The sequence below is a fragment of the Thamnophis elegans genome, chromosome 9 (genome assembly GCF_009769535.1).
Source record: "Thamnophis elegans isolate rThaEle1 chromosome 9, rThaEle1.pri, whole genome shotgun sequence".
In the NCBI taxonomy this organism is placed as follows: Eukaryota; Metazoa; Chordata; class Lepidosauria; order Squamata; family Colubridae; genus Thamnophis; species Thamnophis elegans.
The window spans coordinates 26,322,443-26,338,190 of record NC_045549.1 but is presented as its reverse complement, the minus strand read 5'-3'; the positions used below and the strand labels follow the sequence as shown (position 1 = coordinate 26,338,190).

At 39.6% G+C, this 15,748-nt stretch overlaps 1 protein-coding gene across 2 annotated transcripts in view; it reads right to left on the bottom strand.

Moving 5' to 3' along the window:
• The window catches only part of ALPK1 (alpha kinase 1), a 58,063-nt gene that overhangs the window by 11,090 nt on the left and 31,225 nt on the right, over positions 1-15,748 (bottom strand). For both annotated transcript variants that reach the window (XM_032224289.1, XM_032224291.1), the window contains exons 3-5: positions 11,634-11,788; positions 2,365-2,563; positions 503-562 (exon numbers count right to left, since the gene is read on the bottom strand). In XM_032224289.1, coding sequence (XP_032080180.1) covers positions 503-562; positions 2,365-2,563; positions 11,634-11,788 — 414 coding nt within the window. The remainder of the gene's footprint in view (positions 1-502; positions 563-2,364; positions 2,564-11,633; positions 11,789-15,748) is intronic.

Below are 15,748 nucleotides of genomic sequence, written 5' to 3'. Positions count from 1 at the left end.
TTCAGAGCTTTAAAGATGAGGAATAATAATAGGAAGACCAGAATTTAACACTTGGTTGAAATTAACAATCCTTGTTTTACAACTAGTTGTTTTTTAACTTAAGTTCTGGGAGACTTTCAAAGACATAAATACATTATTCTATATTTTATTTAATGACATATTTATCATTGGATATAACTACAATGGTAGTTGCTTATATTATATTTTTCTACAAAGACTCATTAATTAACACACACACACACACACACTACAGTTCTTCAGTGAGCTATTAAAAAAATGACGAGACATTAAAATTGGTTCCCAATAGAGCTAACATGCAAGGTGAAACATGAAAAATTGAAGAAGTAAAACCAAAATGAAGTTTTTCTCCCAACGAATAAATTTATAACTTAAGGAACACGCATTCAAAATTATTTGCATTTCCCAGTGAAAGCTATAACTAGCAATAACAGGAATATATCAATTAAAATGGAAAGAAGTATAAAAACCACAATTTATTTACCTGTTGCTCCATTGTCAATAATAAGACTACTAAGAATATATTCAGCCTTCAATAATTTACCTAGAAATATTAAATATTTTTGTTATTATCAACATGATAGGGCAATATCATTTCATGAGTAATGTTCCTTTAGTTCAGGGCTGTCAAACTCCTGGCCCGTGGGCCAGATGCGACACCCACTGGTCACTCCCACCCCCGGTTTAGCGAAGGGGAAAAAAGTCCCAATATGTCACATGACGCCACCATGATGACATGAGTTTGACACCCCTGCTTTAGTTGAAATGATCATCAGGGTGAATTCTAGCTGCATTACTTCACATGCAATCAACTTTGTGGTAATGATTTCTCACCATGCTTGACATAATTATAGGCTTTCTTTTAAATAACTGTAGCTTCCCTTTAGTGAAAAATGGCATATGGGGATCTACTTGTTAACCTGGGCTGTAGTGTCTTGTTATCATGATCAGGACCCACCTTAAATTAGGCTGTGACTAAGCAGCAGCCTTGGTTAAAGACTGCTTGATATGATGGCCTCAGTCTCACTCTGTCAGCTAAAGCTGCAATTTATTAAGCCCTATTGAAGACAATATATTAAACAATGAGACAATGCACAGCCTTGGAATGCTTAGTTGTGTGTGTGTGTGTGTGGGGGGGGTCAGATTCATCCAAACAAATATTTTGCTCTATTGAGGTTTTATGCTTTTGATATGCTACTTTGACGAACATTGAATTAAAAGAATGAACAGAGACCTATCCCTCTGTTTTTTTTGACATATCTATTTTTCAGATTTGCCGTGAGAATACTAGAAAGCTTAATATTTCTGCTTGTATTATGTTGAAATGAAGTTATTAAAAAGATTATAATTTCATTATCCTTTACCAAACTGCTGAACACAAAGATTTCATTTTCTTCTTACAATAATCCTTTTCCAAAAATAAAGAACCAGAGTGATGTAGTGGTTAAGGTTCTGGCCTAGAAAATAGGAGACAGAGTTCTAGTCTCGCCTTAGGCATAAAAGCCAGCTAGATGACTTTGGGTCAGTCATCTCTCTCATCCCAACTCACCTCTTATTTTTGGAAAAAAGTGGAGGAGGAGAAAAGTCTATTATGTATGCTATCTATCTTGTGTTACTCGGTATTGTTCTTGAGTTACTTATAAGTAATTTACCTCTCAGTTTTTATGTTATGATTTTTTAATTTAGTAGCTGGAGCAGTGAGATTGTGCAGTGAGCCAAAACACAATTGTGGTCAATTGGTTGTAGATTGCTAGCTTCTGCATGAGGCAATCTGTGCTGTGATTGGTTGCTGTGGGTCTGGAGAGGAAGTTTCCTTGTTTCCCGTCTTTTTTTTTCTGGTGTGCTCTGTGTGTTTTGCAATTTACCTCATGATGTTCCTGCTGTATTGACTTACCTGATGAAGCTCCTGTTTGCCTGACTATCTAATTTAGTGTATAAATAAAATATTTATTTATATAAAACAAGTTTGTGTCAGTGTTTCTGGTTCCATTTGGACACCTGCTATGCAATTCTCTGACAGGTTATGGGCCCAGAAACATCTTGAAATGTAGCAATATTTTTCTGAGGTAGAAGTTTCTTCGTGAGCCCGAGGGAAGTTGAGGACGATTGGCAGGGAGCAGCCTTTAGGCAACAAAAGCTCTAATTAGAGTTTTCCACATTCTTTTACAATTTTTTCCTGTTTTTCTTCCCCATTAGAAACTTTGTGTTGGCAAAGTGCATGGCATAAAGAAATGGCACCTTCAGAAAGAGACAAAGTATCCTCTTGAAAGTCAAGTATCTTCTAATTGGAATTGGGCTAAGAAAATGGAGAAAGGGTCAAGGGGCTTGCAGACAGCATTTCATTACCTGAATTCACAGAGATGCGAGCCTGACGGATAACCAGTTGAGGGGCAATTGGTACCGTAGGCTCAAACTGATGCAGCCGTTTGACAATTTGAAGAAGCTGGCTGGAACCATCAACCCAATATAAAAACCGGTCAACCAGAAATGCAATAGCTGTTGCTGTCAGATAGTCTCTGTTGACAATGGAGGTTTTTAAGCAAACCTGAAAAGAGGACCAAAAATATGTGAATAAGGAACAAGCTGCCCTAGGAAACTCTTTGCAGAGGATGATTAATAAAATACACCATTCACCAGGAGATAGAGAAGGTATCAAGCTGCAATATTTGTTCACTTATTTATCTGAAAGATGTTTACACTTTACTTGAGCTGCAGAAACTCCCAAGGCAAAGTTGGGAAGTATTTCATGCAATGCAGAAAATGAATAGAAAAAGGTGAAAAGGGACTTAAATAAGATTTCACAAAATATGGTGTACACTTTTGGTATAGCAGCATAATATTTTACCTTTGTATGCAGTGACATTTTTCAGGTTCACTCAGCTTGTTAAGCAGTTAGGTGAGAAACTTAATCCTGTAAACAAATATATAGATTGTACTAAGCCGCTACTAGTTTACTTTTGCTGGGTTCACAGATAATGCAAAAATATAAAATATGGTTGACAAACGATAGAGACTGAATTCACACCACAGGCTAAGCTAATCCACCATATAGTTTAGTTTATAATCTGAACCTAGGTATTAAGTTAATCTACAGCTAAAAAGGTTAAGTTTGGTTCTCACTAAAATCAAGGGGGCTTAAATTGTGGAGAATGTATCCTAGAAATTTTAATCAGAACTAAGAACTTTGCACAGCACCTCTTCACATGTGCAAGAATACTCTTTTCCAGTCATGAGAATTTCAACACATGTCCTTATAAAGAAATGTTGAAAGCTGATTCCCTTTCATTATAGTGAGGGAACTTTTCCTGCATTGTACTAGCGGGAATGCAGAGTATATGTTTACTCACAAGATCAGGGTGTTAATTACTTTGAAGTTTCCTCTTCAGATGATTTTGGCAATAAAAAAACTGATTCATTTTGCGGATTTTTGAAAGTAAAATAAAATGTGACAATTGAAAAGGATTCCCCTTTTCCTGGAACATATTCTTTCCACTATGGGAGGAATTCCTCATCTTGAAGCACCTGTAAATTGATATGGCCTAGGTATAAATTCTTCACAGTGCTCCAGCATCTACCATATGTACAAGTATTGCCTTCATTGCCTAATATATATTTTCCACTTTGCATCTTGCCTTCCTTTAAGAAACTGAAAGACAAAAGCATGGGAGAGGGTGACCTGCCAGACAAAAGAGCCTTTGAGTTCCTAGGAAAAGGAGATGTGAAGAAGGGTAGGAGGAATCCAAGTGGCCCTATTATTTCCACTTGCACTAATTAGACATTTTTCTGTCAGCTATTGAGCACTGCTGAGAGGCCAAACTCACTGAATTCATTTCTAAAGTGTTTACAGAAGTTTGCATCTGTTTGTGTCTCTTCAGGAGGAAAATAAGCACTTCAATAGCATTGTGAAAAAAATCTATACCAAGTTTCCCTATTCTGGGAGGCTGGGCAGCTGCATAATTTAACTCTCTGCTTTAAAGCTGGAACCTCTTGTAACCCTCTTCAAAATCAAGTTGACATAAAATAGGGCAAAGTCAAGACAGGGCAAGAATATTGTCTATTTTATTTTTCCTTTCCTTAACGGTAAGGTGGCACTTCACTTTGATAAATTTAGCTTGATATCAGTTGTTGATATTATAAAACTCTTTTCTGGTCTTTTTCAATGACATGCAATAATAAAATATTTGACTATTTCATTGCGCATGGAATCATACAACAGCATTTAGTCTACAAGAAAACTGTAAAACTTATAGATGTCAGACTTCTTAAAGATATTTAAACATTCAGGCATAAAAAAAAATCAGACAAATTCTGGGGACAAGTCTGAAGCAATTGAAGAGTGTAACAATGAATTCATACTTGAAGCCTAATAAAGCAACTCATTTCTTCCTCTCAAAATCATTGGTAGAAATCTAATAAAATTATTTCTCACAGAGACACTAAATTCTGTCCAATTCAATTCTTTTGATCTCAAGGCCTGTAATAAATTATTTGTCTGCTATCATTTCCTTAAAAAAAATCTATGTGCTTCTGGAATCTTCTTTTTTCACAGATTAATGTTGAGTTATAGCAAAGCTAGCTTCTCTTTTTGATAGCATGATGTAGCTGGAAGGTACCCTAGTTCAAATGTCCCTATTCACACAGATCAAGAAACTCTAAGAAGATGAGGCTAATGAAGAGATTGAAGACTTTCCTTTTAGATAATTTGGTCGATAAACTGGGATTGGATTTAATAGTGTTTAGGAAAAAACAATCCATCTTTGTAAATTTATTTTTCACATTTTCACTTTCTCTAGCCATAGTTAAAACTATTATAGTTATAATCCAGTAATTTTGAAAGAAAACAGTAATTGTGACTGAAAGAAAAGCTATTTCTTGTGTTACAATCACATAATGACTATGTATAAATATACTAATAGAAAAAAGGTAAAATATGCTGATCATTTGGAAATGTATGTTATATGTTTATGCATTATATCAGTATAATCAAATAAATGATTTATATTATTCCTTCCATTTATGTATAATATGTAAGCTAAGAATAGTTGGTTTCTATATGACTTTCACATAAAATTATTATGACTTTTGAAAGCCATCATGCAATGATCTATTACAGGTTTTAAAAAACCCATTAAGATAATAGATTATAATTTATGCTCAACTCCTGGAGTTATGTTCATAAATTTTCTTTGCAGTAGTAGAGAAATGGCTTCTTATTGGCTTATTCTATGATTTTTCAAATCCCCAGTCTAGTTTACAGCCTTGATATTTCTTGTAGTCTCTGATCTAAATATAAATCAGGTCTAACTCTGTTCAGCTTTGCCAAGTTCAGGCAGGTGCTGCCACCTGCTGTGGCAAAATAAGTTTGTACTGTTAATGATACCAAACTACTATTCTTTACAAAGGTATCGTCCAGAGCACATAGTTGTGCTAGCGCTTCTGTATTTGAATGCTTCCATTCACTATATAATCTCAGTAATTTCTTTGCCAGTTTTGAAGCAAAACTAGTTTTGATCTTGTTGCTGGTTTTGTTTCCAATTCCACACCAAATCCAGTATCTCCCACCTCCCCATAAAAAAGTGACTGGTACATATAGATGCATGTAATGTACCTCCACCAATTTAGTATAGTTTCAAATAAATCAATTAAAATTTGTAATTGCAGTATTTTTGTCAAAATATACTGTAGAAATCATTGTTTCAGTAAATGCAAACAGCTCAACCTTAAAGAAAATACATGTAAAAGAGGATGGATTGTGGGGGGGGGGGAGGTTTTGTATTCATCATGGATACAGAGTGGAATAAGTATGCACTCTGCTTGAACATCTGTTCAATGTTTGTATGTAATTGAATTTAGGGCACAAAGGGAACTTGATGGCTAAAGAACTGAAGAAGGTGCAAATGGAATTAGATTTGCAGAATTATATATGTAATTAAAATGTTTGCATCTGGATAGGTGTGCAAATTGGGGATGAAAAAAATGTTTTCCCAAAGAGCTTTTTCTAAAAAGCTCAGAGAGGATGAATGTCCTGTATTCTACTACCTTATTTTAGTGGTTTAAATCTTTCCAGTTTTATGGGATTCATGGTTTCATTTCTAGCCTCAAGACCAATGCTACAACATCAAGCATTTGCCAGAAAAACTCCTACTTCTTCAAAAAACCCTGACCCAGTGATTGTTATCAATATTACAAATACAAACAGAACCAATGTCTCCTAAAGTCCTTTGCTGGTTCTGACTCTGTATGTTATAATGGCTCCTCATTAGAGACTGGATCACCATCACCAAGTCCTCTAGGAGTTTATAGCATTACAGTGTTAAGAGCAAGCTGGTTTTTGCATTAAAATTCTGCAAGTTATGCTCTCTCATTAAATTCAAATTTTGAAATACATAAATTTGAATCTCAATTAATGACATTGAAAATCCCAAATATTTTTAAAATGTCTCAGGAATCTTATTTTCAGAAGTGTGCAGATTCTACCACAGTACATGTAGCTTAGCTGCATGAAGAATGAGGCTGATTTTAATTTTGGCAACTCTAGCTTGTGATCACAAAACACTCAACTAGAATCAACACTTGGCTATGGGAAATCTACATTACCAAATGGGGGCATCAATGAAGTCTCTTTTGGCCTACCCTTTGAAGGGAGCTGTCCCCATTTTGTGACTATTTTTACCTTCTACTATGGAGATAAGGTGTAGCACAATGGTTGAGGCATTAGACTTAGTTCAGAAAGATCAGGTTCAAATTCTTCTTAAATAACAGAAGTTAATTGGGTTACATGGGGCAGCTACTAGCTTTCAACCTAGTTATACAACATAATTGTTATAGGAAGAACTGGAAGAGGGAACCATATTTACATAATTTTGAGGTCAGGAGATAAAGGCACAATAAATAAATAAATAAAATAAAATAAAAAATATGATCATGCTAGCCCTGGTGGATAATATCCCCTGAAGTGGAAAAACAGGCAAAAAATAGAGGGGAAGGGAAGAATTCAAAAATAACAACTGAAATAAATAATTGTAGCAAATAAGAATAAAAACTGAATGCTGAACAAATTCTAAGTTGATAGTTAAAATTCAAAATGTTCAAAACCATTCAAATAACTTTAATAACTATTAAGTGTTCTTATTGTCCAGAGAGACCATATTCTCTGCATTTTATTGAATCAATTAAACATTGATCAGATACACTACTCTGAATTTAAATTAATGAATGAGAATTACGTCCAAACTACTTAAAGAATTCATGAAAAATTGTGCTAAGAGTTACCATATCTTCTTTTCATTTCAAATTCCTAGCTAAAAGTTCAACAGTGAAAATCATGAAAAGGAGAAAAAAAAATATTGCAGGGTAAACATCTCACTCCACCAATTTTTGAAGTTTGATAAAAACCAACAATATGGGGATTCTCTCCACTCCCTGCCAGCTCCTCAGTGTCTTTTATGATCGTTCTCATTCTGCTAGTTTTATACAATAGGATTCTGCAGCCAATGCCAAGCTGAACTGTATAAAAGGCTGATGTAAGCAGCCCTGATTGCTTTGCATACTCAGCCAAGCAGTGGTCTGCAAACAAAGGTTGGCTTGTAACAATGCAAGGCTAAGTCAAATTTTCAGACAGGAGACCCAAGTGCTCTCACAGAGATACTTTGAGATCAGGGAAGCTACTCAAGAAGTAAGATGCTGCATGCTGTGAATAAGGACCACAAAATCTGGCCTTCCAGAATAATAAACACTTCATTCAAGGATCCCGGAGCATTTACAAACACTGGTTCATTCTGGTTGAGAGCTTATTCTAAACTCACCACTTTGGAATAAACCCAGACATAATATGTTAACTGTTTTTCCCAACAATACCAACAAAGGGTTATTTGTGTTAATCTATTAAATTAAAATAATTCCTCAAATCATATGAAAACATTAAAACATTCATTTTTAGCTGTCAAATGAATTCAAAATTAGCTGTAATTTTGAAAAAAAAAATACATAGATTTCAACTGAAAATCTGATAATGCCTCAATTATTTAAAAGCAAGGGGGATGGGGGAAGCAAAGCAGGAAAGGAAAAAGCCTTTCTTGACTAATACTAATAATATGGGTCAAAATGTCAGTCAAAGTACGATTAAAAGGAAAACAAAAAGAAGTGTCTCTTTTCTCCTGCAGTACAATGGCGCTGGAATATAAATTACCAATGAAACTGAAATAGTACTTCAAAGCCCACACGGAAAGGACCACGGTATTTGGAAATAACTTCTTACGGTAGGATGAAACCACGAAAAGGATGGGTAACTCACAAACTTTGGGACACTTGAGTGAATAGTTTCAAACTAGCATGACCTGGGGCCAAGAGACCTGTAGCCTGCAACCCCAAGATCTGCTTTGTTTTGCTGGGGCAGCTGCAGTTATCAACAGATGTTTCAACAATAAATAATTGGTATCATCCCAGAAATGGTTCGTCTACCTGGGGTGAGAATATAATGTGTGCAAACATGGCTTTGCTATTACAGCCACATTAATCTGCTATCTATCCAGGTTTCTCAGGGTTTTTTACTGCAGGTGTTTTTCCTAGGAGGGAGCAGACAAATGCTTTTGAGTCTAGGGGCTTTGTGGGCATTGTCAAAGGGTCAGCCTCCACCATAAATATCTGTCTAAGGCCACACACCAGAAAGGAAAAGAAAAGTTAAAAGAAAAAAGGAGCGGGCTGGAGGGGTAGGGGGTAGGGGAGAGAGGGAAGAGGTAGAAAATAGCCAAAACAAATTCAGAATCACAATAAAACTCCACTTAGTGCTAGGAATTTGTAAAACAGCAACTGAGCCCTCCTCCTCTGTCAAGGCGTGTAAGTTACATCACACACGGAAATTAAACCCATTTGCTTATAGAGGGGGAGAAGAAGAATGACTTAGTACTGATTCAATAGAACTTTAAATATTACAACTCTCAGGCAAGTACTGCATGATGTCAACATTCAGTATTCTATTTGAACCCACTTGGAGTCTTACATTGAACACATTTTTCTGGTTAATGGCCCACAATCCCATGGATAAAGCTTGGAAATTCATATCCGTGCAAATACTTTTTAGCAACATTTTAAAGGCAGTATTTAGCAGAAAAAGCTGCCATAGGAAGTTGGGTCCCTTGGATGGGAAGGGTCTAAATAAAAGATTTTGGAATCCAACAGAGTATGCCTAATAGGACTATGTTATCTCTATGCATTTACCTAAAATGTAGTAAAGACAGAAGTGAGAAAAAGTGGAATTGTTTCATTGGAGAATTGGTCCAGGCAATTTGTGGTGCCTGATGAATTTTGGATATTAGGAATATTCAGGTGATTTAAAGTGAAATACAAAGCATCATTTGGAGCCTGAGTGGGTGTATATGAAATATTTTCTGGGACACCTTAAAGCAACTGCCTCTTTCTTTGGGTTATTTTGGCTGCCAATTGTGGCTGTTTTTCCACTGCAGGAAAAGGTATCTGGTTAATGGTCCTACAGGTGCTAATTGCACACTCACAGAACTTTAAGTCACATGTTGCCCTTTGAATATATTTGATTTCATTCTTCAGCATGAGCTGTTTCCTCTATAAGAGGAGGCTTAATTCACCTTTCAGAACCAATACTGTATTTTGGGTAAGGCAGAAGAAATATGAGTCTGCTTTTTTTTTTGCACTGACTTGTTGGCATCCTAAAATCTGAACCTCAAGTCCTAGGACTGGGATGGTGAATCTATGGCACGTATGCCACAGGTGGCATGCGGAGCCATATTTGGGTACATGCTAGCCATCAGCTTTGGTGGGAGCTGATTTTTCAGATTTCCGGAGGGCCAGGGGAGACCGTTTTTGCCCTCCCCAGGCTTCAGGAAATTCTCTGGAGGCTGGGGAGGCCGAAGAACGACCCCAACAGGCAACCTGAAGTTCGGAACTTCTGGTTGGTCCGTTGGGGCTGTCTTTCGCCCTCCCCAGTTTCTGGAGGCTTTCCTAAAGTCTGGGGAGGGCGAAAAACGCCCCCAATGGGCCAACCGAAAGTTTGCAAACAATCTGTTTCTGGCTTCCAGAGCAATAGCAATAGCAATAGCAGTTAGACTTATATACCGCTTCATAGGGCTTTCAGCCCTCTCTAAGCGGTTTACAGAGTCAGCATATCGCCCCCAAAGTCTGGGTCCTCATTTTACCCACCTCGGAAGGATGGAAGGCTGAGTCAACCCTGAGCCGGTGAGATTTGAACAGCCGAACTGCAGATAACAGTCAGCTGAAGTGGCTGCAGTACAGCACTCTAACCACTATGCCATTTTCGCCCTCCCCGGCTTCAGGAAAGCCTCCAGAGCCCGGTGAGGGGTTGCACGCAGATGCATGGGGGGGGGGGGGCAGGACAGGCGCAGTTGGGCAGGAAGATTGAATGGGCACGCGTGCCCACATGATAGCATATGCGTGTGCAATTTTGGTATGCCATAAGAAAAAGGTTCGCCATCACTGCTCTAGGACAAAGTAACACAAAAGCATATTGGGATTAAAAATGCAATAATAATAATTTAGGAAATATACAAATTTGTTTTCCCAAATACTCAAAATCAGTTACCCATCACCTAGTAGCTTTGAGAAGAAAAGTAGCTTCTAAAAAAGTTTTCAAATGGAAATACCTGTTTCAAAATTATAATCATAATGTAACAAATAAAACAAGTTTGCTGTCCCTCAACATAGAGCTAGGCAAGCCCACTAATGTCAATCTTTATCTAACAGGTAATATTTACCTGTTAGATATTTACCAAGCCGAGGTGGCGCAGTGGTTAGGGTGCAGTACTGCAGGCCACTTCAGCTGACTGTTATCTGCAGTTCAGCGGTTCTAATCTCACCGGCTCAAGGTTGACTCAGCCTTCCATCCTTCCGAGGTGGGTGAAATGAGGACCCAGACTGTGGGGGCGATATGCTGATTCTGTAAACTGAGAGGGCTGAAAGCCCTATGAAGCGGTATATAAGTCTAACTGCTATTGCTATTGCTATTGCTATTTAGAATGAAAATTTTTACCTGAAGGGGAAAAATACTAGAAATTTTAATCATTGCTATAAGTAACTATCATGGAACTATTATTTCAGAAGAGATTTATCTGCTTGCAATTTCCTTTGATAACCAGAATCATAATGGCACATATTTGATTTTTTAAAATCACTTTATGCTCACCTTCATGTGGCTGAATAAGATTATTCTTTATCAGGCTAACAGACAAAATATTAGATTTGTGTTTTTTATTTGCTCACTCCAAAGTATACCTGATGCACTTGAGTGAGTGGCTTCTTTCATCTCTTCACTGCAGGAAGTCCCCTTGTGCATGTACCCTGTGCTTACATGAAAATGCATACTAAACTACAGATGAGGTTACATTTCTTGCAATATGTGAACAAAATCAAATCACTGACCCCATGTCTTCTGATGACAACAGGAATTAATTTAACTATTGACTTGAATGGAAACAGGCTAGCAACTGTCATGGGGTAGAAGAAACAGTGAAAAATAGGGGTATTGGGGGGGGGGATCACCGGTGTAACAAGGAAGCTACCATCTGTTGGGTCACTGTAAATTTAAGAGTTAGTGCAGGTTTCAAGGACAGGTGTCTTTGGTGTCATACCAGTAACTCATGCAGCCTTGCATTGATCATATCTTGCAAATTTGTTTTGTCTTCAAGGTCTATGGCTTGTTTGTATTGCCACCTTTCTGGCACAAAGGGCCACTTCATTTCCTTGGCCTCTTCGATGAGGGTCCTCAAATCCTCAGGGAGTGAAGCTGAAAGGGTCAAAGGGCAGGTAAGTGAGTTAGCCACAAAGGTTACAAGGTGATACCTTTCTTGCTGAAAGCATTCCCTTCCCCAGATTGCCTCTAAGGAACTACAAGCTGCCACTTCTTCCAGCAACAGACCAACAGGGAGAGGGGCTACCTGTCATCAGGTGACCTCTCATCCTTTGCCCTGCAGCTAAACTGGAGCTGTCTGCCATTAAAGAAATAAATTTAGCAGGAAGAGAAAGACCAGATTGTTTCATGGGTATTACAGAGTGTAAGTTGGAAAGGAGTGGAAGATGTAGGAGGCTCATAGAAAATTCATGAATTTGAATATAAAGGGTTAAAGCAGCAAACATATGACTTGATTGTTCTCCCTTTCAATATTATGCATACAAAATAAATATGGACCATTTCATTATTATCTGATATATTTATGCCCTTCAGAAGTTCAAGGCAGCTCATATAGATCTATATTCATTTTAACCATGCAAAACAATTCTGTGAGGTAGGCTGGGATGATTCAAAGTCACCCAGTGTATTTTCACGGTTGAAAGTCTTTGTCCAACTTCTTGAACTTTTACGCCACACTGATTCTCAACAAAACTGTTAACTATGTTTGACATTTTGCATCCCAAGCTAAGATCTCGGACAAGTATCATAATAGATTGGATCCAGATTTGAACATTCTTGTTCTATAAATGGGGCTAATGCAATGATTATATTTTTTATCCTGCTAAAATATTGTTTAGAAGAAAGTGGGAGATATTGTGAAAAATTATCATTCTAATTATCTAATGAATCCAAGTGAAAAGCAGCTTTTTGTGGGATGCTATTCTGATATTAAATTAGGATAAGAGATAAGTCTGCAACTATTATATGTAATAGATAAATAGAATCTCAAAGAGAGCCAGTGATATATGGTAGTAAGGATACTGAACTAGTAGAAAGTCCAGCTTTAGCTCCATCCTCAACCATGTTATTTCTTAATCAATGAATCATTTTTTAAAAACATCTTCACTAGAATTATTTGTTGATCAACATATGCAGTGGGGAAATATAAAGTGTATGAAAAAGTTATGTAAAAGGAACTAACATGGAAGATAAGAAAGACAGTGCTGCTACAAGGTTATATATTGATTGATTGATTGATTTCGCTTGTATGCCGCCCTATTCCCGGAAGACTCAGGGCGGCTAACAATAAAAAGGGGAGGGGATACAAAAATAAAAATAGAAAACAGCAATTTAAAATTCAACAACAGTCGTAACCTCGAATGGGGCTGGATAATTCAACAGCCCCAGGCCTGCCAGAACAGCCAGGTCTTAGTTGCTTTGCAGAAGGCCGGAAGGGTAGTAAGGGTTTGGATCTCAACGGGGAGATCGTTCCATAGGGCCGGAGCAGCCACAGAGAAGGCCCTCCCCCGGGGGGTCGCCAGCCGACATTGGACAGCAGATGGAATTCGGAGGAGGCCTAGTCTGTAGGATCTAATAGGTCTTTGGGAGGGACTGGCAGGAGGCGGTCTCTCAAGTAACCAGGTCCGATACCATGTAGGGCTTTAAAAGTAACAACTAGCATGTCCGGAGACCAATGGGTAGCCAGTGCAGCTCGCGGAGGATAGGTGTAACGTGGGTGTACCAAGGTGCACCCACAATCGCTCGCACGGCTGCGTTCTGGACAAGCTGAAGTCTTCAAACACTCTTCAAGGGAGCCCCATGTAGAGCGCGTTACAATAGTCCAGTCTTGAGGTGACAAAGGCGTGAGTGACTATCCGAAGGGCCTCCCGGTCCAGATAGGGTCGCAATTGGTGCACCAGGCGAACCTGGGCAAAGGTCCCCCTGGTCACAGCCGACAGATGATGTTCTAAAGTCAGCTGCGGATCCAGGAGGACTCCCAAATTGCGAGCCCTCTCTGAGGGGCGTATAATTTCACCCCCCCAGGGTGAGAGATGGAATAGCTGGACCATCTTTGGGAGGGAGCATCAATAGCCACTCGGTCTTGTCGGGATTGAGTGCAAGCTTGTTCGTTCCCATCCAGACTCTGACAGCCTCCAGGCACTGGCACATCACTTCTACCGCTTCACTAAGTTGGCATGGGGCGGACAGATACAATTGTGTATCGTCCGCATATTGATGATATTTAATCCCGTGCCGTATGATCTCACCCAGCGGCTTCATGTAGATGTTAAATAGGAGGGGGGACAGGACTGAACCCTGCGGCACTCCATAATTGAGGGGCCTAGGGATCGATCTCTGCCCTCCGACCAACACCGACTGCGACCTGTCCGAGAGGTAGGAGAACCACCGAAGAACGGTGCCTCCCACTCCCACAACTGTCGCAGAAGGATACCATGGTCGATGGTATCGAAGGCCGCTGAGAGGTCAAGAAGCACAAGGATAGAGGAGTGACCCCTATCCCTGGCTTGCCAGAGATCATCGATCAGAGCGACCAAAGCAGTTTCCGTGCTGTAACCAGGTCTGAAACCGGACTGAAAGGAATCCAGATAATCGGTTTCATCCAAGGACCGTCGGAGTTGAAAGGCCACCACTTTCTCAACAACCTTCCCAACAAAGGGGAGGTTGGAGACTGGATGATAGATACTCAAAATGGCTGGATCCAGAGAAGATTTCTTCAGGAGGGGTCTCACCACCGCATCCTTTAGGAGGTGTGGGAAGGACCCCTCCAGGAGAGAGGTGTTAACTGTCGTCTGGATCCAGCGACGTGTCACCTCCCTGCTGGTCGGGACCAGCCAGGAGGGACACGGGTCCAGTATACAGGTGGAGGCACTCACTGCTCCCATGGCCTTGTCCACTTCCTCAGGAGCGACAAGTTGAAACTTGCTCCATAAAATTCGCTCAAGACCTTCCTCCGGTATCTCGGCTGGTACCATGCAATTGGAGTCCAGATCTGTCCGAATCCAAGCGACTTTATCGGTTAGAAACTGAACAAATTCCTCAGCTCTACCTTGTAAAGGGTCATCCGCATCCCTCCCTTTCAAGAGGGAGCGGGCTATTCTAAACAAGGCAGCTGGGCGCGAATCAGCGGATGCAATAAGAGCGGCAAAATGCGCACATTTCGCCGCCCATATTGCCACGAGATAGGTCCTGATAAAGGCTCTCATTGCTCGGTCTGACTCGGAGTTACTGGCCCTCCAGCGGCGCTCTAGGCATCTCTTTTGGCGCTTCATCTCCCGGAGTTCCTCGGTGAACCAAGGAGCTCTCCTGGATCCACTACCTCGGAGAGGCCGTAAAGGCGCAATCCGGTTTAGGGCCCCCGCCGCCGCTGTATTCCAAGCAGTGACTAAGGACTCTACTGGATTGTGGACGAGAGTGTCAGGTATTTCTCCAAGCGCTGTCTGAAATCCCATAGGGTCCATCAGGCGCCTGGGGCGGAACCACCTAATCGGTTCCTCCTCCCTACAGTGGGGGATTGGTCTCTGAAAGTCAAGCCTCAGTAGGAAGTGATCAGACCATGACAAGGGCAAGATATTAATGCCCCTCAAATCTAGATCACGTCTCCACTGCTCCGAGAGGAATACGAGGTCAAGTGTGTTCCTGTTATCTTACAAGCATGATGCATGCCAAAAATTCATGTTACAGCTTTGAGATGTAAACTTCGCTTCTTAACTACCTCCGTGTGAAGTTTGCAATACAAGTGCTAAACAGAAGGGCTTGTGTTGTGATGTCATAATGCACATTTTATCACCAGGGATGGAAATGGACACCTACAAATTTTTAAATTAATCATACAGAAAATCACATTAGGCCATGACCCAATTAACTGCATTTTAAGCCTAGTATTTCTACAACTTCAATCACTGAAGAATCTAAAGCAATAATCTCTGTCACGCATTGTGACATTTATCAATATGCCCCTTTTCATTGGTTCAGGCAGATTTTTGCCCTTATCTCAGCTATGGATAATCGATCCTAGGAAGCTCTGGGTCTCAGATCCTTCACTTCCTGAAGCAG